General features: G+C 41.3%; 1 protein-coding gene and 1 non-coding gene across 11 annotated transcripts in view; one reads left to right on the plus strand and one right to left on the minus strand.

Moving 5' to 3' along the window:
• Nucleotides 1-5,539: 5,539 nt before the first annotated feature.
• Nucleotides 5,540-5,646, plus strand: LOC121483627. The gene has a single exon (XR_005985758.1). It is a non-coding gene; the product is annotated as a U6 spliceosomal RNA (small nuclear RNA).
• A 5,081-nt stretch (nucleotides 5,647-10,727) lies between these two features.
• MAP7D2 (MAP7 domain containing 2) overlaps nucleotides 10,728-26,092 on the minus strand; it is a 103,588-nt gene continuing 88,223 nt past the window's right edge. For 9 of the 10 annotated variants that reach the window (XM_041740030.1, XM_041740029.1, XM_041740025.1 and 6 more), the window contains 7 exons: nucleotides 22,049-22,274; nucleotides 20,941-21,045; nucleotides 19,857-19,913; nucleotides 19,333-19,411; nucleotides 18,481-18,667; nucleotides 15,426-15,702; nucleotides 10,728-12,237 (listed from right to left, as the gene is read on the minus strand). In XM_041740030.1, coding sequence (XP_041595964.1) covers nucleotides 15,453-15,702; nucleotides 18,481-18,667; nucleotides 19,333-19,411; nucleotides 19,857-19,913; nucleotides 20,941-21,045; nucleotides 22,049-22,274 — 904 coding nt within the window. In that variant the 3' untranslated portion in view covers nucleotides 10,728-12,237; nucleotides 15,426-15,452. The remainder of the gene's footprint in view (nucleotides 12,238-15,425; nucleotides 15,703-18,480; nucleotides 18,668-19,332; nucleotides 19,412-19,856; nucleotides 19,914-20,940; nucleotides 21,046-22,048; nucleotides 22,275-26,092) is intronic. The other variant, XM_041740022.1, reaches the window with a different exon arrangement.

Raw genomic sequence — 26,092 nt, forward strand, 5'->3', positions numbered from 1 at the left:
AGCTCAACTGCTGGGCCACCCAGGCGTCCCTCTGTTTTATCATTTTTGTCTCTTTATCCTTTTTTTGGCATTCTGTACAATTCAAATTTGCTTTCAATATTACTTATAAGGTTTCCCAAAGCATTATTTTTGCTTCTGTTTTTACTTAAATTGTTATTGAGATTTTAGTTTCCTTGCTTCATTCCTTCTCTCTCTCTCAAATTGTCCTATTGACTGCATTTCATCTTAACTTCTTGCAAAAGGATGCTAATCTGGTGATAAATTTTTCCTTTTGAATTCTGTAGTCAATAATTTTCATAAATATGCTCTTCTCTCCCTTCTGTGATTAGTTTTTGTGTACTTTATTATGTAGAGATAGATATTCTTTGAATCATCTTTGAACAAGGTGATCTTTGTTCAGACTGATTGGCTAACAGCACAAGCAGATGGCCCTCACACTATTTGCTATTCACTTTGTGGACAGAGAGGTTAAGTCGCTTGCACAAGGTCACATAGCTCTTGCTGTGTATATATACATGCACCCACACACAAAACAAGCTAACAAAAATAGGTTATTATCTACCTTTCCATTTATTTTATTTTTCTTTGCAAAGCCAAATCTGCTATGAATGCTGAGTATGTTTAATACAAGGATTCTGTGTTAGTAATAACAAATTATGCTCCAATAACAATCCCCAAATCTGAGTGGCTTATAACAACAAATATTTATTTCTTGCTTACATTTCAAGTCCATCAAGGGTCAGCTTTGATGCTACTGTCTGGGAGCGAGGCTGAAGGAACAGACCTGAAGGAACAGACCCTCTCTGACATATTACTGCTGTCACATTAGAAGGAAAGGAACAAGAGTGGGACCATGCACTAGATCTTAAAACTTCTGCTTCACTCATACGTGGAATATAAGAAACAGCAAAAGGGATTATAAGGGAAAGGAGGGGAACTGAGTGGGAAAAATTAGAGAGGGAGACAAACCATGAGAGACTCCTAACTCTGGGACGTAAACAGGGTTGCAGAAGGGGAGGTGGGTGAGAGAGTGGGGTGATTGGGTGATGGGATGAGCACTGGGTGTTATACTATATGTTGGCAAATTGAATTAAAAAAAAAAATAAGGGATCCCTGGGTGGCGCAGTGGTTTAGCGCCTGCCTTTGGCCCAGGGCACGATCCTGGAGATCCAGGATCGAATCCCACATCGGGCTCCCAGTGCATGGAGCCTGCTTCTCCCTCTGCCTGTGTCTCTGCCTCTCTCTCTCTCACTGTGTGCCTATCATAAGTAAATAAAAATTAAAAAAGAAAAAGATTTTTAAAAAATAAAAAAAATAAAAAACAAAAAAACAACTTCTGCTTCAAAGCTGAATCAGAACCTCTGGGGGCGTGGCTCAGTATAGTTTCGACAAGCGCCTCCCAGAGATTCTGAAGCACTCTCAGGTTTGAGAACCACTTCTCTAAAATGTGTATTCCCTGTAAACCAGAAGATGGACATAGAGGCTTGTTGAAATTCATGGTAGTTTTTTTAAAAATTTATTTTATTGCTATTGCAACTACCTTCGTAGTAGTTTTTAGACTACTAATTCTGAAACCAGAAAAAAAGTCAAATTAAAAAAAAAAAGGACTCAGGTATTGATACAGACTTAGACCAAGTGCCCACTGTATTGTCATTTTTTTGGAGGGACACTGCTTCTGGGGAAAACTGCCAGCTGCCCTTCTATACAGCTTTCTTTTTAAAATGCTAATGTGAGAATTAGATAATTAGAAATAAGTAGGACAAATAGCTTTCTCATCCCTTGACAATGCTGTTGGCCCAGATTTTTTTCATAGTTTTTGTATAGATGGTTTGTATTGTGTTGGTCATGCCTTCAGCAACTACATTAGTCCTTATAACCCAGGACTCCCAAAACCAGGTGAGTTTTCTCTTTTCTTAACTGACTTTGGGTTGCTTAATACTGTAAATGAAATTCGATGTATAATGCTTACCTGGCCCTGTTTCCTCCTCGTTTTCTTCCATCCCATGAGATAGGCTCTGTGTGTGTGTGTGTGTGTGTGTGTGTGTGTGTGCTGTCCTTTCTTTACTTTTACTTTTTTAAGGGCTTTGTCAACAACAGGGCGCAAACAGAATTGATTTATACTGTTTGGAAGAAAATGTTTTTAAATAGGCTTATGCTGCAGATTCTTTTTGGCTCATTCTGGTCACTGTCTTTATGTCTGTTTTCCTACTGAGATGGAGGACAAATTCCTAAACAAGATTTGGTTGTTACTACCAGCTCACTGGTCCCATAAATTATTTCTGATGAACTCTTGTGCAATGTAATATGTGAAGTGGCTTGCCCCTGATTCTGAAAGTCATATAATATTTGTAGTGTTAAAACATGTTACAACTCAGCAACTATTTTGAAAAGAAGTTTGATAGGGACTACCTACATTGATGCAAGGCAGAAAGGAACAATGAGGTTAGGTTTAAAACTTAGTTTTACTGCAACTGTTTATTACTCCCCTTATTTAAATCTTTACTGCCCCCTTCCTGAAGCTCCTCCCCCAGATCCTTGATAAATTCAGTTCATATAACTCTTCCTACCAAAAGCAGTCTGGTGTGTTCTGGTACAACCCAGATGCCAATCCAAAAGTTATTAAGCTCTCAAAAACTTCATTTGTCTGATAAATTTAACTTGTTTAACTCCTTTTTTATTAGGTACCCCCCCCCCCCAGTTTCTTCTACTTTTTCATACCAGCTCTTACTCTCCCTTCAGACTAGTAGGGAAAGAGAACAGAATGGACCCTGTGGTAGATTTTACAATAATGCAATCAAACTATTTACTGCCCCTCTCTTCCCAGGTCCCCTAGTTGACACTGAAAATGACATATGTGGCTCACATCATATTCCCATTACACAGCTCTGGCTAAATTAATCATGGCATAATAGAAATAACGAACTATACACCAAATTACTTGTGCTTCCCCTTGCATAGTACAGGTTTTCCCTTCCATCCAAACTTCCTATGAAAACTGTCCTAAGCCAAAATAGCGTACAGCCAAGAGTATCTCCTGTTTTCCAAAAGTTTGCATTAGTCCACTTCACTTTTATGAAAGACCTACATTAGTGTGGCAACAGCTTTTTTCATAAAGGTGAAAATTATTTTCTGATTTTTTTTTCAGTTAGCAAAAACAGGTATGAATGTAGGTCTTTTGTAAAAGTGAATTGGTATGACCAGAATTTTTGGAAAGCTAGGGGTGAGCAATATCTCTGGTAAGAAACAAACCAGCCAGGGACTACACTTCCCACCAACCCTTGTATCAATCTATCGATGTGGAGTCATGTGATTAATCCTTGCCAATGAAATATGAATGGAAATGGTATGTGTCCCTTAGAGGACTAGTTGGTTGGGAAGTCGTGTGTCTTCTCCATACTCTTTCCCTATTCTGTGGGCCTGATGCAGAAAAATATGATAAAGTTGGAAGATGAAGGAGCTACAAGATGGAAGGAGTCTGGTCCCCAGATTACCACCTAGAGAAGAGTTATAATAAGGCACATTTGTGTTGGACTTCACATGAGGGAGAAAAAAGCTCTGTCGTATCTGAAACATTCAGCATCTTCACGAGTAATTGTTAGAGAAGCTAGTATTACTTTAACATATGTGATCATCCCCTTCCCTCTGGCCAGTGATTATCTTAAGGGGGTCAGTATAAGACTTAGTACTGGCCAAGGAAAAGTAGATATCTGCTGGGAGCTTCTGAGAAAGAGTTGCCTTCCTGGTAGAAGGAGGGAGCAGTACAAGGAGCATCCTGTACACGAACATCTTCATCCCTTTGACCATAATAGCATGAGGATGGGATGTTGCCTTCTTAAAGCCAAGACAAAGAAATGCTGCTCCAGAATATTGATATCAATGAGCTGCCTTCGGAGCTTGCCACATACTATCATATGTGATTGATAAATACCTTTAAAATTGAAGCCACTTTCTGCTGCATGCGTGGAACCATCCAAATTGGTATATTTATTCTTAACTAAAACAATAACAACAAAAACAACAACATTCATTTAACAAAGATTTATTGTGGGGCTACTCTGTGACAGATAGTTCTAGGTGCTGAGGAATCCAAAAGCAAACACAAAAACCAGGATCCTTGGGCACCTGGGTGGCTCAGTGGTTGGTTGTCTGCCTTTGGCTCAGTTGTGATCCTAAGGTCCTGGGATCAAGTCCCGCATCAGGCTCCCCACAGGGAGCCTCCTTCTCCCTCTGCCTGTGTCTCTGCCTCTTTCTCTGTGTCTCTCATGAATAAATAAAATCTTTAAAAAAAAAAAACAACCAAACAAAAACAAAAAATCAGGATCCTTTAGACTGTCATGATAGAATGTGGGTCTGGCAGAAAGATATGCAGATCAGAAGCCATGGATTTTAATTCATAGATTTCCTCAGTAACGACTGTGTTTATTCACTCACAGATACTTATTGAATTCCTGTGTTAGGTGGTAGGAATATTAGGCAGCCTGGCAGCCCTGCTGTCAAGAAGCTTACAATGAGGGAGATAGACATTAATCAAAGAATCACACAAATAAATGTCTCATCCCAAATTGTAACAATACAAAAAATGTAACAGCAGACTTGACCTCACTACCCATCATAACTACACATAATAACTGGAAAACTTGTAAATATAGCTAGGAGATGTGTCAATTGGCAAGAGCCTCAAAGGGTTGAGTCTGTGTGATTTTCCCAAACAGGAACTTTGAGGTATAGTAGGCTAAGGCAAGCACAGGCTCAAAAGCAGACCTTGGCTTTGGAGCCCAGCTGTGTACTTCCTGACTGTATGTGGCCTTGCACAAACAACTTCACCTGTCTTGGTCCTCATGGTAAAGTGAACATGGCAACAACAGTGCTTATCTCAGAAAGTCATTGCTAAGGTTTAGTGGAGAGTGCATGGAAAGCTCTTAGTACAATGCCTAGCTGGCTCAGGTCTTGTACTCTAGGAACAGAGTCTGAGACCAGTTAGCATGCAAGAGGCACATGGGGAGTACACAGGGGAATGGAGGAAGTAGGAGGGAGAACTTGGGCTGCAATGCAGCCTCAACAAAGGCCTCAGGTGAACCCACAGGGAGCAGCTCTGAAGCTGAGACAGCCCTTCTGAATTGTTCCACTTTGAGGCAAGGGTTTTTGTACACCCACATTATCCATTAGATACAGGCTACCCAAGTGAGGGGGTTTAACCTTCATGAGGCAGCCTCCCTTAGTCAAAGGCAATTCTTAGGAGGGCACTTGATGGGATGAGTACTGGGTGTTACACTGTATGTTGGCAAATCAAACTTCAATGAAAAAGAAAAAGAAAAAAAAGAGTCAATTCTCAGGGAGGAACTCCACCACCAAGGCTCATCAACAGTCCTTCCAGCATCTGATAAACCTCATTGGCTACGATACTGCCGCTACACAAAGCTTGTCCTTCCAGCATCTGGAAGGACAAATACCTCAGTCTGAAAGAGGAAGCCCATCCAGGTGGTACACCATGACATCCACTACATCAGCATTTAATTTAAATCTTTAAAGCCATTATAGCGTGCTTGCTTCAGCAGCACATATACTAAAATTGGAACGATATAGAGAAGATTAGCATGGCCCCTGCGCAAGGATGCCACGCAAATTTGTCAAGTGTTCCATATTTTAAAATAAATAAATAAATAAAGCCATTATAACAGCTGTTTGTAATTTCCCAAACCTACTGAGGACTTAAGGCTTCCTTATCATCAAAGTGTAACTTCCTAAAGGTTACAGGCACAATTGTGATACAAATATACATGAGCATGTGTCAAAAATGTGTTGAATTCATCAAGGAGCAGGATGACAAAACTGGGTCAATTGAGGATATGGGGATTGCTTGTTCGGCACACGGATGTGGGTATACATGCAGCACCACAGGACATACATTTGTTGGGAAACAAGTGGTGGGATGAGATCGCAAAGTTACATACAAAATTGTTTAGTGCCCTATAGGAACAAAGAGGCATAACCTTTAGAGTTAACTTTTCTGTAAAACAAAAGTCATCTGCAACTTTCTATCTAAAGTGAGTAACTCCAGAGACTGGGTCCTAGTCCAAGCACATGGCCAGTCACACAAAGCTACGTCCCCTGAGACTCAGTGGCCCTTGGGCTGCTGCGCTGAGACCATGCTCTAGCAGGTCTTTGAAAGGGCATGCAGGTTATCTTTTGGCCTTATTTCCACGTTCTGGATAATTTCTTACCATCAGTGAATACTGAACACCCCATAACAGCCATCAGGGCCATCACTGCACAGGAGTGATCCCTGAGAACCCTTCTGAAGGTCAGGTCCACTGAGCAAATGAAATTTATTTTTTCCTTCCCACGGTACCAATAAGATTGTCTGTTCTAAAACAAGCGTTGCATCCCACCCTGGGGACCACATGCATTCCCACAAGCTCTCCAAATGTCTACTTGCAAGACCAAGCCCCTTCTTAGCTATCCCTTCTTTGTTGACGACTTTCTGGTCGTTTCAAAGATGAGCTTGCACACACTAGGAAAATGTGATTTTTAAAAACTTTTTTATTGGAGTTCGATTTGCCAACACATAGCATAACACCCAGTGCTCATCCTGTCAAGTGCTCCCGTCAGTGCCCATCACCCAGTCACCCCATCCCCCCACCCACCTCCCCTCCATTACCCCTTGTTCGTTTCCCAGAGTTAGGAGTCTCTCATGTTGTCACCCTCTCTGATATTTTCACTCATTTTCTCTCCTTTCCCCTTTATTCCCTTTCACTATTTTTTATATTCCCCAGAAAATGTGATTAAAAGGCAAGGACAGTCAACAGAAGGCTGCTGGTTCTAATTCAAAAAGGAAGTTATTGGAAGGGGGCGGGGAAAAAAAGAAGTTATTTTACACGAAGTTCCAATTCCTTGGGACTCTATTCGTTGTTTTTTGCATTTCTTGAGATAAGGGGACATGGGAAAAGCTTGCTCTAATACACTATCTTGGAAGTCCAGAAGGCTGGTCATTTTAGGCTTTTTCCCTAACGTCAACCATCCCTCAGAGTCAATTGGAAGGATTAAACTTTGGTATTTACTAATTGATTCACAGAAGCTTCTCTCTTATTTACTGCACAGCTGCAAGAAGAGGTGGGGAGTGAGTTCACTAGGTGTCACATTGAAGCCTATCAGCTCCCTCTGTCTTTTGAAAGGTGCCTCTCAGGCTCTGGGCTGCAGCAGGAGTGATTTCTTCCTGCTGTGTGTGGAGTGGCCACTGTCTTGGACCCTGACTTGGATCTTAGGGTCAAAAAAGAAAAATATTTCCCTCCTGGTTAACATGGGCCATCTGTCCCCAAAACAAGAGTCAAATAGAGCCACCCTATGCCCACTAGATCAGATGGTCACTGTTAAAAGCATGTCTTCAAGGGTTCAGAATTTTCAAAGCATTTTTTTTAAAAAGACTATTTATTCATGAGAGATAGAGAAAGAGAGAGAGAGAGAGGCAGAGATGCAGGCAGAGGGAGAAGCAGGCTCCATGCAGGGAGCCCGATGTGGGACTCGACTCCAGGATCATGCCCTAAGTCAAAGGCAGACGCTCAACTGCTGAGCCACCTAGGCATCCTTTTCAAAGCATTTTAATTCAGTTTCACCCACTCCATGTTTCTCATTGACTTAGAAGGCCCATACTAGGTATCTGATGAATGAGCCTGTGTTTGGAATTTGATCCAATATTTATGCACAGAGAATGTGAAACAACACAAAACAGCCCACATAAATCAGGTTACATAAACACCGCATTAATTTGACCTGTTGGGACAGGAAGATGAGGAAGTGATTGGTTCAGGGAATACTACTTTCAAATCCCATGTTCTTGCTTCTAGGTACAATGGGGACGTGAACCAATAATACAGCCAAACTCTGCTGCTTTGAGTGGATGGATGGATAAGAAATGCATGCAAAGCACACTCAGATGAAAAAGGGGGATATTTTTATAGTACGTGAAAGATATCTCAACAATTAAAAAAAAAAGCACACTCAGAACTAGGATTCCCCATGGGAGTTCTAGCCCTTCTCAGCTATAAGCACCTGCTCTAGCAAAAGCAGTTTTGCTGCTTTCAGGGGCAGAAGAACCTGTCAACTCCCCTGGGGGTACCAAAGCTGGGGCCCTGGAGTCAGCCCCAGCACTGTCAAGTTCCAGCCACGTGTCCTTAAGGAAGTAACCCTCTCCTACCTACCTCATAATCTGGAGAAGTCTTAGGACCACCTTAGATACAGCAGGAACTGTGGATGTGCTGCTCTTAAAGTCCACTCCTGCAAAAGAAGCTTAAACGATAGCAAGTAGAGGCCACTGCTTCTCGCCTCCTGAGATCATGGCACCTTCTGATGGGTGGGGGGCATCAGTTCAAGATCTTTAGACTTGTACCAAGCCTCGTGCCTAAATCCTCCCCTGAATTAAACCTTGACAAAAATGGTAGCTATACCTTGGTTCCTGCTCCTGTCTTCATAATTTCCTCATTGACTTCTAGGCCATTATTAAAGACCCATCAGAGATACTCAGTTGATGCTCGGGAGACACTAAACCACATGCTATCTCTCCAAAGGAAGAAATAATCCATTCTCACTCCATCAAACATTATATTCTTAAATAAAATTAAAAAAAAAATTTAAAATGCTTCTCCCTCTGCCTGTGTCTCTGCTTCTCTCTCTCTCACTGTGTGCCTATCATAAATAAATAAAATTTAAAAAAAATTAAAAAAAAAAGGGGGATCCCTGGGTGGCGCAGCGGTTTAGCGCCTGCCTTTGGCCCAGGGCGCGATCCTGGAGACCCGGGATCGAATCCCACGTCGGGCTCCCGGTGCATGGAGCCTGCTTCTCCCTCTGCCTGTGTCTCTGCTTCTCTCTCTCTGTGTGCCTATCATAAATAAATAAAATTAAAAAAAAATTTTAAAACATTATATTCTTATGTCTCTTGGGTTTGTCACTGATGTCTATTTTTTAAAAAGATTTTATTTATTTATGATAGACACAGAGAGACAGAGACAGAGAGAGAGAGAGAGAGAGAGAGAGAGAGAGAGAGAGAGGCAGAGACACAGGCAGAGGGAGAAACAGGATCCATGCCAGGAGCCCGATGCGGGACTCGATCCCGGGACTCCAGGATTGCACCCTGGGCCAAAGGCAGGCGCCAAACCACTGAGCCACCCAGGGATCCTCTGATGCCTATTTTCTATTCCAAATTCTATTTATCAGACTATACTGCTTTAGTTATTGAAGTTTTATCACATATTTAGCTGTTTGTTCAGGGAGATTCTCCCTTTTTAAAAAGCTCATTTTTAAAAAGTTTCTTAGCTTTGTGTTCACTTTCTTACATGTACTGTATAATTATGTTTACAAGTTGCAAAAAAGAAATTCCATTGACTGGGACTTGATTCAATTTATAAATACTGCACAAAGGTGAGGGCTACCTACTATTAGTCTACTTCACACACACAGGTTTTCCTACCTTGGGGACATGTCTTTCCATTTACATCTAATGTCCCCCCCATCAAGTTTTAGATAGAGTTTATTTCCAGGAATTTTCTGGGTTTTCTTGGGATTTCCTGTTTATTATTAATGTGTAAGAAAACTACTGATTTTTCCTTAGTAGTTGGCTCACTTGTGAAAATACTGTAAGAGCTTTTCACTTGTTTCTCTTTGGGTCTGCCCCATTCCCAAACACTATCTGTAAAGGTTTCTCTTTTCTATTTCTAAGCATTATCACTCTACTTTCTCACATAATTGCATTTCTTGAACAATACTGAAGAGTGGAGATGGAGGTCACTCTGTGTTGTGGCCAAAGTAATGGGTAATGTGCCCCAGTGCACCTCTAGAAACAAAATAGTTCTTTACATTTGCTTTCCAAATTTAGTTTACAAAGAATTTGACTAATAGAAAACCTGTACATACTAAGAAAACTTTAGAATGTTCATGAAATAAAAATTGCTCTTTGGAGTGACTGGCCACCACTGTGACCCTGTGGCCAGGGCTCAAGATGACAGACACTAGCTGTAATGCCACTGTCAAAGACCAGTACAGGGAAAGACTTAGGTTGTTCACTCCTGTGCACTCAACAGAGACTTTGTCAGCAGAACTGAGGAGGGCTGCATAGACTGGATCCCTGGCTTCAGAGATGGCAGGGCAGAAAGTTATCATGAGGGTTCCAACATTCCCATTCCAGTTCTGCCCTCTTGGCTCTTGGTCTTGGCTGATACTGTCTCTCAGCCTGTAGACAGGCCATGAATTAAACACACACACACACCCACACACCCACACCCACACCCACACACACACAGCTAGCCTGGGTTTTAGCTTACTGGAAAATAAGGATCACCATACCCATTATAATTTGTTTAAATGCCAGATCACTATGTGGACTGTTTTTGTGGATTGCACTAAGGTTAACTTTATCTTAGCTAGCTAGAATTCCCTCACATCAGTGGTATGAAAATACAGCAACTTTACTATACCTAGAAGTTCATCATGTCCTAGGGACAGCTCATCACTTAAGCTTATTTCCAGTTGGCTGCACTTGGAACTGACAACAGAGAAATTTTAATGAGTTTGACAGGGAAAGGACACCCACACAGGATTTTTGGTTTTTCTCCACATAGGTTTTAAAAAATTAAAAAAAAAATAAAAATAAAAATAAAAATAAAAAAATAAAAAATCTGATTTGGTTTCAGAACATTTCTTCATTGAGCCTACAGAAACAAAACACTAGCAAGCCATGAGACTCTTCAATGAACATGTATTTCACATTAAACACAACGTACAAATCATGCAAATGAGGCATCACCATGGTCACAATGGTGCTGTGAGGTACAACAGATCACAACAAAACAAACAGCAAAATAAAGCTGTAAGGAAGATGGTGAGGCATTTTTTGAAAGTCAGACCATGCTATCATTTTCTGTGTGCTTGTCATAAAAGGGATTTTACCCCTGATATTCATCAAGATCAATGGCACTGCATTAGTGGAGGCATATATTTTATTTAATATATACACATACACAAACATACAGTTTCCATAACTAATGAAGTCTTAAATTGTAGCTGGTTTTAAAAGCACATGAACAAGATTACTATCGAGACTTCTTTTTATCTCCTGGTTGCAAACCTCAAAATTATGGATATTTTCCAAACTCTTTACTGTACAAGTCAAAAAAAAGTTTCAAAGAAGGTCATTTTAATCTGAAAGTCACATTTTACCACAAGAAATAAAATTAAGAAAACACATTATTATATGGCATGAAACACATGGATTATACATTCTAGCGTCATGTGTCCCCTGTTCAGATGTTTTTATGTTAAAGTCTTTAAAGTGACATATTAGGTCCAATTCAGGGCCCCCGTGTTCCAGAGCACTATCATTTTCACTTGTGCCTAGCTTCATTAGAGCAAACACAGGAGTAAACAAGGGCCGCAAGATCCAAGAGAAAAGCAATAGCAACAACATGAAAACCAACCACCTGTGCATGAGATACACAATTCATTTAAACTTCCTTTAGTCCAAAAGCCACTCGATGGCTTGGAGACTTTTAAAGGTGCAACAACGACAAGATTCTCGCTAGATTCAGGTGCCCACATCTATAAGAAAATGCGTAAGTGAACAGAAATCATTCCACACTGCTTGTTTCCTTAATCAACCAGACTTATTCTGTTAGGTCCCCAAGGAGTAATGTGGGGCAAACATTTTACAGGTGGCTAAGCTTAATAATAAAAAAAGCCTCTTGATAGTAACTTCCAACAAAGAAATCCCAGAGAAGGGGGAAAACCTTCTGGAATTTCTTCTTCTAAACACAGGGAGATAAGCAGCCCAAGTTTGGTATATATGCTTAAGTAGAGTCTGGGTTAATGTCTAGAATATTTACAGGAAAAGACATCTACATGTTTATGTACTCCAACTTTGGGAATAAGAACAGCTATAAGGTGAATTTCCAACACAGAATCACCTGGGTTATTCAGAGGCTCACTATGATAATAAAGTAGTACAAGAAGTGCTTTATCAGCAGCTGAAGCTCATAAATAGAACTGTAACATGAAACTTTGCTAAAGCCCAACGAGGCCAATGTTTCAAGATTTCTACCAAGAGTGGCCGGTGTTTGACATACTAACTAGGAATACAGTTACATTTTGATCTAATAATTTGGAATCCGATGATTTAGGACAATAGGAGCTTCTTCAGAGGACCGGCAGCTCGGATTTGACTACCAGCAGCTTCATGGGTTCTCCAAACACCACCTGTGTCAATTCAAAAACAAAACCAGGTGAGATGAATGAAGAGACCACAATGTATCTATTCTCTTTCACTAAAATGATCACACTGTCTGGGACTTTCTACCCCCTTGGTAATGATATTTTCCTTGGCTCATATAGTATCATTCAATTGAAGTGCTACAGCATTTTGGGTAGGACTACTCTATTAGGTGGCCAAATTCTCTTTGTGACTGTCCAAAAACCTGTAGGATGCTAATATCCCAAACTCTGCTTTCCTAATATCAGTGCTGCCCCCAACCACTGTGACAACAAAAACCCCCAACAAACTCCCCCACAATAAAAAAATCTTAAAAACACATTTTAAGATTTCAGAAAACTTATTTTAAGAAGCCAAATGCAGTCAAAACAAGCAACTAACACATGCTTATTTATGTTTATTTCTATCCCATTCTTTTTATTTTTTTATTTTTTTTTTTAATTTTTTTTTTTTATTTATGATAGGCACACAGTGAGAGAGAGAGGCAGAGACACAGGCAGAGGGAGAAGCAGGCTCCATGCACCGGGAGCCCGACGTGGGATTCGATCCTGGGTCTCCAGGATCGCGCCCTGGGCCAAAGGCAGGCGCTAAACCGCTGCACCACCCAGGGATCCCACATTCTTTTTATTTTTTAAAGTTTTTATTTTAATTCAGTTAACACGGTGTACTATTCGTTTAAAGTGTACATTCATTTGGGGAATATAAAAAATAGTGAAAGGGAATAAAGGGGAAGGGAGAAAAAATGAGTGGGAAATATCAGAAAGGGAGACAGAACATGAGAGACTCCTAACTTTGGGAAACGAACTAGGGGTGGGGGAAGGGGAGGTGGGCGGGGGATGGAGGTGACTAGGTGACAGGCACTGAGAGGGGCACTTGATGGGATGAGCAGTGGGTGTTATTCTATATGTTGGCAAACTGAACACCAATAAAAATAAATTTATTAAAAAAGTGTACAATATAGTGATTCAATGCTTCCATGCAACACCCAGTGCTCGTCACAAGTGTACTCCTTAATCCCCATCACCTATTTAAACCATCCCCCCCCCACCTCCTCTCTGGTAACCAGCAGTTTGCTCTCTAGAGCTAAGAGTCTGTTTCTTGGTTTGCTTTTTTTTCCTTTTGTTTGTCTGTTTTCTTAATTTCCACATATGATGAAAATCATATGGTATTTGTCTTTCTCTTACTGATTAATTTGACTTAGCATAATACTCTCTAGGAACATGGTTTATTCTAAAACTACCTGCCATGCATACCCTTTCATGTGTGAAAGGGCCACAACTTCTTTCCCAAGAGCCAAGAGAGGTGAACTATTAAGATGTACTGTCTATAGCTGACAGCTGAGCACAGGAAGATGTACACAAAATACAGCGACCCTGGTCATGTGGTCTCCTCAACCTGTTTCCTCATTTGATTTTAAGTAATCTCTGCACCCAACATGGGGCTCAAACTCATGACCCCGAGATCAAGAGTCGCATGCTCCTCCAACTGACCCAGGCTGGTGCCCCCAAATAGACCTTAATATTCTTTTTTAGTAGGCTCTATGCTCAACGTGGGGTTTGAACTCACAAATCCATTATCAAGAGCTGCATGCTCCTCTGACTGAACTGGCCAGGCATCTTATGTTTCCTCATTCGAGAAACAGAAAGGTTGGACTATATCCTATCAGGCATTGAAGTTCTGTTATAGGAGTGGAGCGTAAGAGACTCTTAACCATAGGAAACAAACTGAGGGCTGCTGGAGGTGGGATAGGTGGGGAATGCGGTAACTGGGTGATGGGCATTAAGGAGCGCATGTGATATATTGAGCACCAGGTGTTATATGCAACTGATGAATAACTGAACTCTACCTCTGAAACTAATGATATACTATATGTTAATTAACTGAATTTAAATAAAGTTAAAAAAGAAAGTGAGAGTGTGCTGAGAATATAAAAATGTTTTGAAGACTCTAAAATGGGAAGACAATTGGAATTAAGTTTTGAAAGGATTTAATGATAGATTGTAATTATGTTTTCATCATCAAAATCAAGCCCCAAACTGAAGTAAATCCAATGTGAGGTATATATAACTAAGTCCCATAAATTCAGTGTTTAAAACCCACTTTTGCAAGAAAAAATGCCAAAGGTGAGGAACAAAAGCTTCAGGACACAAACTTCAGTTCTCCATCCTCCCACTCCTTCTGATGTGACCCAAGATTAAATGTTTGCTTTAAAAGATTCCAGAATGGGTTAACAAAATAGTGAACATTTGGCCCAATGCTCATCACTGTATATGAATGACTGTAGATAGAATGTGGGATGTCATTGAGTAAAAGTAGGGGAGAAATTCATTTTATTAATATCACCATGCACCACTATTATAGCATTTTCTCTTTGCCTATAAAATTTCTAAAATGGCTACTCCATATAGATGCCTGATCAAACTTTCAGAAGTACTCTCAACATACACACCCATCCACCACAAACCCCAACAGCAAGAGCAGGCATGGTGGGGTGTGGCACTAAAGGTTCTCATACAAAGGACTTACTTGAATCCATCTCAATTATTATGTGTGTGCTGCAGTATATACTATATATAGGTTTTCCTCCTATCTGAAAGAATGTTCCTATGAAACCTCTTGTAGCATGGCGTAAGGTGAAGAGGCAATTACCACTAACTTACATGAAAAAAATTTTGAGTATCTCCAGACCCCAAAAATAACCTCTTAGGCTTTTCTGATACCTTAGAACACATCTTGCTAATGGATGTGCAAAATAAATGGAGAGAAAGCACAGATGCTCACAGACAGTGCAGAGCTATGGCAGCTGAATGCTGAGGGCAGTTCTCAGGAAGGAGCTTGGTGGAGCCACTTTGCTCAGGGCACATGCTGCTTCTCTAACAGCTGGCTCCAAGACAAACACTGAATACAATTTTCACATTTTGTCTTTTTTTGTAAAAGTGAAAACCCTCTTTGGATTACCTTCAGTTAATGTAAACTGGTACTAATGTAGATCTTTCATAAACTACATTTGGCATAGTGTGAACTTTTGAAAAACGGGTGATACCTGTATTCATATTCATGTTTGTATTTTTCAAATAAACCTGACCATCCAAGAGACTGAGTGATGTTTCTCCCACCTTCACAAACCCCAGTTGGAGAAGTATAGATTTAGACTATAATTAAGACTGTACAGTACCTTTCACTAAAGAGATGGATGTATTTGTCAACAGAAGGTGTTCAGAGTATTTTCTTGGCCAGGACTGTTAAATCCTTCAATCAGGTTTTTGTTACAGTCATCCAGGCTGAGATTCTCACTGGATCGCTTGGGGTACATGGGGGGGCCGGTGAAATCTAAGAGATCTTGAAGAGCTCGGGCATTACCAGTTCCATTTTGGTCCAGAGACACCCCAGGAATCATTTCACTTACTGGTGAAAATTCCGGGATAGAGATAAGCTCTTCCTTCGAAACAGGACTGGAATGTGGGGGTGGGAGGGCAGAAAAGGAGAGAGGTAGAGAAAGAGGCAAAAATTAATTCTATTTGTGATATTTTGTTATACTACCTTTCTAGAGAAGATGGATTTAGAGCCAGAGCTGGTGTGAAACATACTACAAAAAATACAAGTTAGTTCACCTCTGAGACACTGATAGACGCAAGGCCCCCATGGAGGAGAACAAGGGAAGTGGACTGAGTAGGGCTGTGAAGGCCAAGCTCACACTGCCCACAGGAAATAAGAAAATAAAAACCACAGGCTGACCAGCACTCTACCACAGAGAAGACAACCACTTCCAAAACCTTCAAAATGGGAAAACCAAATAGAAAGCAAATGCTAGAAGTTAAAACTGAGCAGAGGAAGGGCCCTAATCAGCCCTGGGGCTCCTGGTCCTGCTTTTCTCTAGCAGTACCACCTTGGACAAGCTGCTTTTTGTCCCCTGGCTCCAGTTTCCTCTGCTGTACAATGGGGTGAACAATCATTTCTTCCTACCAGGCTCCTGTGAGAGTGATGTGATCATACTGAGGAAGTCTGTGTGGAGCCACCTGCAGTTAAGTGTTCAGCTTAGGTGGGAGGCATTGTGAACATGGACCCCACCATCTATCCAGTCACCTGCAGAGCAAATCTCTTCCATCTTCCCTCTCTAAAGTGAGAGCCCACTCCACCCACCCTGACTTATCCAGCTCCTGCCCAGCAGGCCTGGCTTGCTCTCTCTTCAACCTAGAGATAGAAGAAGTTTCATAGCTGTGTCAACCACAGGCCTAGCTCAGATGAGTGGTGGGCTGGAATGTGAGGTCCCATCACTCAGTCCTTAAGAGCCAGAGTAAGGCTGCTACCAGGCTCAACTGTTCTTCCTTTATAAGACTTGAGAGAAGAATCTACAAAAAACCGTGGAACTGAAAAAACTCAGAAAATCCATTTCCCTCATACTCAGCCTAGTTAAGGGGCAGTAGCAGATCTAACACCACTTCTGGTGGCCGGAGCCTGGGCAAACTGCCCCATTAGCAGAAACACCCATCCCATCTCCACCTCACCTTGCCTCCTTTCCCTGGGTTTAAACAGCTGGTCAGAGTGTGGGGAGGAGAAATGTCACAAGCTTGGTTGGGTACAACCTCCAGGAGTCATCTCTCTCTAAATGCAGAGGTGGCTAGAGGAAAACTCGGAGCACACACAAAGCTCCTTTACTTTCTTGAACCCTGGCTGATGCTGTGTCTTATCCCCTTTCCCACTCCAAGAGACATAAAGAAAAAGCAGATATAGGCTCAACATGGGGTGGGGGCAGAGATGTTGTGCTAATATTTAAGATGCCTCAGCTGTTTTTCCCCAGGGGCTGAGGAGAGGGAGACTGGAGGCAAGGGCTGTCTCTGTAGAATTTGCTCTAGTGGTCACAAGGAGCTGGACCCAGGGTTTTTACATATCTGGCTCAAGGCCAGAGTGCGCAAGTTGGGATATTTACAATCACTGTGCCCTAGGAAAGACCCATCCTCCCCAGATGAAGGTGAGAATTTGCAGCCAAGGAGAGAAGGGTAAGCTCTGGCCTGCTGGAGCTCTGACAGAACTTTGCAAAATGCCGTCGCTGCCGCCTGACTCAGCTGCCCCCACTCAACTGCCCTGCCCAAGACTCTCCATTTCATTGTCTCTGCTCCAACCACATGTTAATTGAATTCTTTTATCTAGGATCAATTTGCCAGGTGGTATTATCCACAAACACATCAGTTTAAGAATTCCTTAAGATTTTAGTATCTGAAAGCAAATTAGATCCTTTATCAAGTCTCCAATGACAAGTTTCTTTAACATGAGACACTGGACACTGAGTCCTGCTGGTATTCTACTTGGGTCCTCTTGGGTGCACCCATCTGCCAGCTGCAGAGCAAGCAGACTGCTGGTAGCTCATAGCTGTCACTCTTTCTCTGGACAACTGCCTTTGGCTACTCGGAGCCCTATGCCCACAGAAGTTATAACTGCATCCCCCACCTTGGGTGACCATACTCAATGACTGATGGATACAGTGGCACAAAGGCTGCCTCCCTTAATCAGACCACTCTGGTGGAAATTAATCCTCCAGAGTTCCTGTAGGATTACCTAAAACAGAATCTTTGCTTTTTTTTTTTTCAGGTTTCTCTCTATTTATTGTTTTCAAAACAAAACTAAAAATCACCACTCAAAATCTCTGAGAAGAGTGCTCAGCTCAATCACAGTTAAAAGCTTTATGTAATTTGCAGCCAGAATATCATGGACTGGTGGTCACCAATGAGAGCTTCTGACATGGCCCAGACATGGGCCCGGGAGCCCCAGCACTTCCCCCAACCCCATCCTGCTTCCAATCCTAGACTTGTTCCAGAGAATTCTCCCTATAAATCCCATGCTTTAGAATACTTGTCACATGCTCTACTTATTTTTTAAAAATATTTATTTTAAAGAAAGAGAACATGCATGTGTACAAGTGGGGGGAAGGACAGAGGGAGAGAATCTTCAAACAGACTCCCTGCTGAGTGAAGAGCTGGACATGGGGCTCGATCCCACAACCCATGAGATCATGAACTGAGCTGAAACCAAGACTTGGATGCTCAACCCACTGAGCCACCCAGGCACCCCTCCTAGGCTCTACTTCTAAGGAACCGGACCAAAGACTCTAATAAACCACTGATAGCTTTCCTGAATGGCAACCAAACCTACTTTAGTTGATTCACGTGTGTAAAAGATGAAAAAAAATCAACAAAGAGCAGTGATCAACAAACATTGAAAATAAATCAACTTACCTCACATCCATAGACTGAACTTCTTCGGTTGAATCATCCAGACTGTTTGATTTCCCATCAATGGTGTCCAGATGAACAAGTCCCCCAACTGGTTTAAGCCCATTAGAGAAAATGTCTCGGGGAAAAGTTTCTGGCGCAGTACGCCCCACACCATTAACTTCCTGGCAGGTGTTTAATCCATTTATTTCTGATTGAGAATACAAAGTCATTCTGTTAACCATAAAATATCCAGAACAATGAAATAACTGCTTTACCAACAGTATTGCACTGTTTTTGCAAAAAGAACCCCATGTCATCAGCATCACACAGGGAAAAGAAGACTAATGACTTCATCAGTGTCTGTGCAGGACTCATGACCCACCCAGGAGGCTTGGTGTCATATACTGTACAGGTCCCCAGGTTCTGCAAAGTGTTTTCTTGAGCCCCAAGGCAAAGGAGAGATAGAGTGCCTCTGAGATGGACACGCCCTTCTGACATTGGCTGCCATGGTATATACACAGCTAAGGAGTTTTAAGTATACTCAAGAGAGAAGAGCTGGACTGGCCGGAAGTCTAGAAGATAGGAGAAACCACTGTAGTATAGCAGAGTCAGTTCTGAATAGAACCTGACCAGCTGGTAAGCTCCCTGGAAAGTAGCATGGGCCAGCAGGTGGCAGCTTTCTGTGCTGGGACTATTAGAGTACCACTTTCTGAATGGACCTGACAGAACTGTGGTAGACATGAAGACTCTCCCAGCAGGGAAACTACACAGTCCCCTTCCAGCAATAACACTCTGAAGACCCACAGGTGCTTGCCCCCCATAGGAAGGGTTATGCTGAAAGGAAGGAACCAAAGAACCAGTTCTCACACTCACCTATTTTGTTCGGGACAACTGGTTTTGTCTTATTTTCCACACACACAGCAGAATGAAGCTCCACCTTTGGGTCTTCCTTCTGAAAACAAATACAGGGAAGGAAGACTTTACACAGAAAGACAGGTGCTTCTGAAAAGCACCAAAGGATATTTGGAACTATGCTGAGCCATCTGCCTGTTCCATGGTAATTCTTGGAGTCTTCTGAGCTTATTACAAATTAGCTGTTTCCCTTATTAATATGTCACCATTTTCTGTTTTATTCAGGGACTACTGTGCCTCTCTCTGCATCCCTACACCCACTTATTGGAGGAAATTTTTCATTACCACCCTGTCTCTGAAACTCCTCTCTTAGACTTCTCTTTCCTTCCAGGTACTGACAGCTTCCTTAATCTAGCCAGGAACAAAGTAGGAAGAGTTCAACTTTTCTGGCTGTTCCTCTGCAAGACCTACAATCCCACTGAATGTACTGTGCCATTCTTTTCTTCTCAGTCCATAAATTATCAAAATGGCACTGAACACCCTACCTTCACTTCTGGAGACACATCACTCTTCCTTGTTCTCTTCATGATTTCATCAATTCTCTAGAAACCAAAAAGAACCAGGTAAAAGGTCTATAATATCAAATACATATAAAAGCAGTTGGTTCTATATGCAATTTCATGTCAGAAAACTTGTAAAAGAGAAACATCAGCAGAGGATAATGAGTAGAGAAAGGTTTTCCATCAGTTTTGCAGATATACACCTCTGCCCTATGAACAAAGTCAGATGCTTGAGAAGTGAAATAGTAACCAGAATCAATGATTTGTACACCCCATCTTTTTCCTTCCTCTCCTTAGACTATCTGAAAATCAACAAATCACCATCTGTCACTCTAGAGGACCACCCTAGAGAAAGTGAAGCTGAGGTGCAGGTCAGAAGGGGAGGCCAGAGATTGGTTTCCTAGCTCTCAGGCTTAAAGTAGTACAAAGTCTGGGCTGGATCTAGGACACCATGGGAATGGAGCTTTATAATCAGCCTCCTTAAACCCAACTTTATCCCTAATTACATTAAATGTAAATAGATGAAACACTCCAATGAAAAGACAGACTATCAAATTGGATTAAAACAACAAGTCCTAACTATATGCTGTTTACAGGAGATTCTTATAAGGACACACATAGGTTCAAAGTAAAAGGATGGAAAAAATATTTACCATATAAACACTAATCATAAAAAGGCTGATAAAGTGGACTTTAAGACAATTATTACTGGAGATAAAGATATATTAGCAATAAAGGGGGTCAATTCAACAGGAAAACTTAATAATCTGAAATATGTATTTACCTAACAGCAGAGTTTCAAAAACATAAAACAAAAGTTGGTAAGAACTGGAAGGAGAAATGGATAAATCCATAATCACAGATGGAGCTTTTAACATTCTTCTCTCAGTTACTAATAGAACAAGGTGACAGAAAACCAATGGAGATACAGAAGATTTGAACAGCACTACCAACAAACTTGACCTACTTAGACAATTTTAAGATCCCTCTACCCAACAACTACAGAACAGAACTGGATTCATTTCCTATTCTTGCCTCACCCTAACTCCTCCTGATCCTTAGCTCTTACCTTCTTCCTCTCCAGTCGCTCCTGCTCAATCTGCAGCATGATCTGTTCTCTTTCTAGACGCATCTGTTTAGCTGCCTCCTGGGCCTTTGCTTCTGTTGCTTCCTTCTGACAGAAACAGGTAAACCAAGGCACAGACTTTACTAAGCTGAGAAAGCACTGTAGTGGGATTCCTTGGGATATGTACATGTTCTTCCACATTATCATCTACCTCAAAGTGGATATTGTTCTCAATATTCAGTGTGGATTTACACAGCCTGCTTTATGACACAGAGACATCCCAGGCCTCACTCACATAGCCTCAGTCTATCATGCAAATTACCTGCAGATAGTTCCAGTACTGCCTGCCAAGGTCTTCCTGTGTCTGAGAGCAGTCTCCTGTGGCCAGGAGTTTCAGAAACTTTTTTCTTTTAAATATTTTATTTATATATATATTTTATTTTATTATTTATATGTATTATTTACCTACTAGAGAGTGTGTGTGCACGGAAGTTGGGGGAGGGGCAAGAGCAGAGGGATACTGAGGATGGAGCCGGATGTGGGGCTTGATCCCATGACACCAAGACCACAACTGGAGCTGAAACCAAGAGTTGAACGCCCAACTAACTGAGCCACACAGGTGCCCCAGGAGTTTCAGAAATTTAATTCCCCAAGGAGTGACCTACAGCCATGGGAGGCAGGAGTTGACAAATAATCCAGTTTACTCAATCCTCAGAGGGACCATTCTAAGGCATATTCCACAGTTTCTTAGAGTCCCAAAGGAACTAACTCCCAGTGGTCCACAGTAAGCTACTCATTGGTGCACGTACACTGGCATTCCCCTCACTTCCCTACCTCACTTCCCTACCAGCTTCCTGAGATCTTATCCCAAATAAAGTACTGGCATCCAAATTCTCATCCTAGGGTCTACCTTTTGGGGAATGTGAACTGACGTACAGCAAACATTACAAAATTCACTTTTATTGCCCAAAGTAACTCATACTTAATAACCAGTCCTGTTAGTTTAAGAAAAAACTTCAAGTAAGTATTATGAGTCATTCAAATTTAACTAATTTTACCTAATACTAACTAAACCCCTTAAGGAGAGTCCATATGAAGAGTCATACAGTACCTGCTTTTCAATCATGGCTTTTTCTTGCTTCTCCTTTTCTTGTTTTTCCTTTTCTTGCTCTTCTTTTAGTAACAGCTCCTCCTTGGCCTTTCTCTTAGCCTCCTCTTCTGCCTTTCTTTTTTCTTCCTCTTCCTGCCGCTTCTTTTCTTCTTCCTGCTTACGGGCTTCCTCTTCTAGGCGAAGTCTTTCCTCCTCTTCCTTTCTTTTCGATTCTTCTCTCTCCAGCCTTTTGAGAACATAACTGTTGTTAGGAGATGATGACATGCTCAAAAGCCAAACTGCCAAAGAACTGTGTGTGCTGACAGGAGAACATAAGGCACAACATAGTTACAGATATGTGCACTTGAATTAGTATCCACTCAAGAAACTGACTCATCCTTCCTGGAAAGCCATACATTTACCAAAAAAAATAAAACACACACACACACACACACACACACGAGTTGACTTTAAATTCTGTTAATACCAAGAGTAATGATGTATTAATTTGTGAACATACCCTAATGAAGACACAAATGTTTCCTAGTCAACCTACAAATGACCACAGCCCCATCATTCTTACTTAATGACAATTCTTTTAAATAACTAAGTGAAATAACTACTTAAAACTATCTGAAGCTAGAAAAAAACCTACAAGTGTCTCAATGGCTACAACTATGGCAGTTGGCAATTTAAGAGTAGTGACTATGAGCTCAAAAAGTTTACTTTGGGTTCCAATTGCTCTGTGACTTCTGAAGTAGCAAGTGGAAAGTGAAAGAAAATGCTAAACAGAACTCTTATATTTAATATAGAAATTAAAATATCTATTTCTTGGGATGCGTGGGTGGCTCAATGGTTGAGCATCTGCCTTCGGCTCAAGGCATGATCCCAGGTCCAGGCGTCGAGTCCCACATCGGGCTCCCTGTAGGGAGTCTGCTTCTCCCTCTATGTCTCTGCCTCTCTCTCTGTCTCTCATGAATAAATAAATAAAATATTTAAAACAAACAAAAACCACATCTATTTCTCATTTGTTTTACCAATCTTAAAAAATCTCTTTTGGGGGTGCCTGTGTGGCTCAGTCAGTTAAGTATCTAACTCTTGATTTTGGCTCAGGTCATGATCTCAGGGTGGTGAGACAAGAGTCTCACATCAGGCTCTACACTCAGTTGGGAGTCTGCTGATTCTCTCACTCTCTCCCTCTGCCCTTCTTCCCACTCATGCTCTCTAAAATAAGTAAATAAATCTTTAAAAAAATAAAGTGTTAAAGAATATTTTATTATTTGCTTTATGAAAATTAAATGATATTTAGGCATTTTTCATCCACAGATGAGTGGTTGATAATAGAATGATAAAGAGCTCTAAGCAGTGAGAGAAAACCCTATAAAGTGTAAGTGCTTGTTTTTACATTTCTAACATTTTTCCGACTCACAAGTATGTCACTTTCCTCAACTATAAAAAGATTAAGTAATCATATTCATCTTGCAGTGTGTACTGAATGGCAATGTGATATATGGGCAAGATCAAGAGTGCACCTGGGGTGCCTGGGTGGGTGTCGGTTAAGCATCTGCCTTCAGCTCAGGTCGTGATCCCAGGTTCCTGGGGTCCAGCCACATGTGGGGCTCCCTGCTCAGTGGGGAGTCTGCATCTGCCTCTGCCCCTCTCCCTGCTTGTTGCTCTCTAATAAATAAAAACTTTAAAAGATTCTCTCTCTCCCTCTGCCCTCCCTACCAAAATATCAGGACTTAAAAAAATATCCTTCTGTCTTGCAGGAACTGTAGAGGCAGCTGGCCTATGTATCACCAAAGAAATACATAGGTAGGATCCTTGGGTGGCACAGGGGTTTAGCGCCTGCCTTTGGCCCAGGGCGCGATCCTGGGGACCCGGGATCGAATCCCACATCGGGCTCCCGGTGCATGGAGCCTGCTTCTCCCTCTGCCTGTGTCTCTGCCTCTCTCTCTCTCTCTCTCTCTTTCTGTGTGACTATCATAAGTAAATAAAAAATAATATATATATATATATATATATATATATATAAAGAAATACATAGGTACAGAAACACTGAAAGACATTAGCCCAAGACTAATAGTACACAATATATCCTACATTAGCAAAAGTTGCAGTGTCTAAAAGCATTGCTGGAAAAATAAATAAATAAATAAAAGCATTGCTGGGGCAGCCCTGGTGGCCCAGCGGTTTAGTGCCGCCTTCAGCTCGGGGTGTGATCCTGGAGACCCAGGATCGAGTCCCACGTCAGGCTCCCTGCATGGAGCCTGCTTCTCCCTCTGTCTGTGTCTCTGCCTCTCTCTCTTTCTCTGTTTGTCATGAATAAATAAATAAAATCTTTAAAAAAATAAAAATTAAAAAAATTAAAAAAAATAAAATTAAAATTAAAAAAATAAAAAAATAAAAATAATTTGTTCCATTGCTGGAACAAATGAAATTATTAACAAACATTCTAGAGAACTCTGGACAAGAGCATTATGGGGCCTAATCAGAAAGAAACCCCACTTCTTAGATTTCTCAATGAAAGACCAAATATGTTTAACACAAGATTACCAAAATGGGTGTGTCGATAACAAAACTTATCCAAGGATTGATTCAGAGCACTGTTTTAGTTCTTATCCCTCATTTGACAAGATGGTTTTGACTATCTCTGAGAAGTTAATACACAAAAGATATATATTGTATATGAATTAATGTACAAGTTACTTCAACTTTATCTTCATCTTCAGGATCTGAAATGCCATTGTTTCTTCTGTTTTACCATAAGGACTTCAGAGGTGCCTAAAGCGCACACACGGGCACGCGCACACACACACACACACACACACACACAGGAACACATCCTCCTGGCCCATAAGTCTCCCTAATTCTTATCATCAATGTAAGTACAACACACATTCCTCCCCACAAAGCCCATGACTACCTGCTTGTCCCTTCTGTTATACACAAAATACTCTCCATTAACCATACTCCATTTCTCCCAAAGTAGGTCAAAACTAGCTTCCTATGTGAAACTGAGTCCCTCAATATACTCTCCAAGGATGAATATTCTTTCTCTTAAGAATATTCTTTCTCTTATCACCTGCTTAAGAAACCAGAGAACATGGATTTGGTCATTTCTCCACAGTGCTGCTGTTACAAGCTGCCCTACCTCCTTGCTCTTGCCATCTTTACCATGGGTCTGGAGTTCACAAGAGCCATGTGCAATTCTATCACCCCTCTGTCTTAATTCCTATCACCTACTCCAAACCCATCTCCTTTCCTTACCAGGCAGAAAGTACCAAAAAACTATGCATCATGGTCATCATATAGCATATGCATATGGTAGATGCATTCCTTATCCCTGTCAATGGCCTTTCATGCATGTCTTTATGTAATGACCCCATCTCTCATCCTCCAGCCCCTGGCCCCTCTTGTACTTGCACCACATCCCTGACACATGCTCAGCCTTGAACTATTCAATCTGTGAACAAAAATGTGGGTTGCACTATTCGCTCTTCCTTGTGTGTTTAAAAGTTTTCATTAAAAACAAAAGCTTAATCTTCAACATCCTGAACTTGCCATTCTTTGATCTGTTTTCATCTTGTCCTTCAGCACCTTCTCTCTGGACCTGCTCTGGACACACTGAATTTGAGATGCATTTGAGATACACTCAAAGTAAAGCATAAGGCAACTGGGATATGGCCTCTAGGTTCTAGACCAGTGTTATCCAGGAGAACTTTCAGTGATGAAGGAAATGTTCTATAAATTTGTGTTAACCAATATGGTAGCTACTAGCCATGTAGCTATTGAACACTAGAAATGTGACTAGTACAGCTGAGGAACTGAATTTTGCTTAATTTTAGTAAATTTGCATTTTGGTAGTCACATGGGAATAGACGGCTATAGTAGTAGACAGTACAGCTCTAGCAAGAGACTGGGCCATAGGCACAGATTCAGAGGTCACCAGCATGCATGTGTTATTTAGTGCTTCCCTTGTACCAGGAAGTATTAAAGGTTTACAAAACAATATGAAATTAGCTTCAGAAACAGATGGTAAATGAGGCAAAGGGAAAATGAGGG

Source organism: Vulpes lagopus, chromosome X (genome assembly GCF_018345385.1).
Source record: "Vulpes lagopus strain Blue_001 chromosome X, ASM1834538v1, whole genome shotgun sequence".
Lineage (NCBI taxonomy): Eukaryota > Metazoa > Chordata > Mammalia > Carnivora > Canidae > Vulpes > Vulpes lagopus.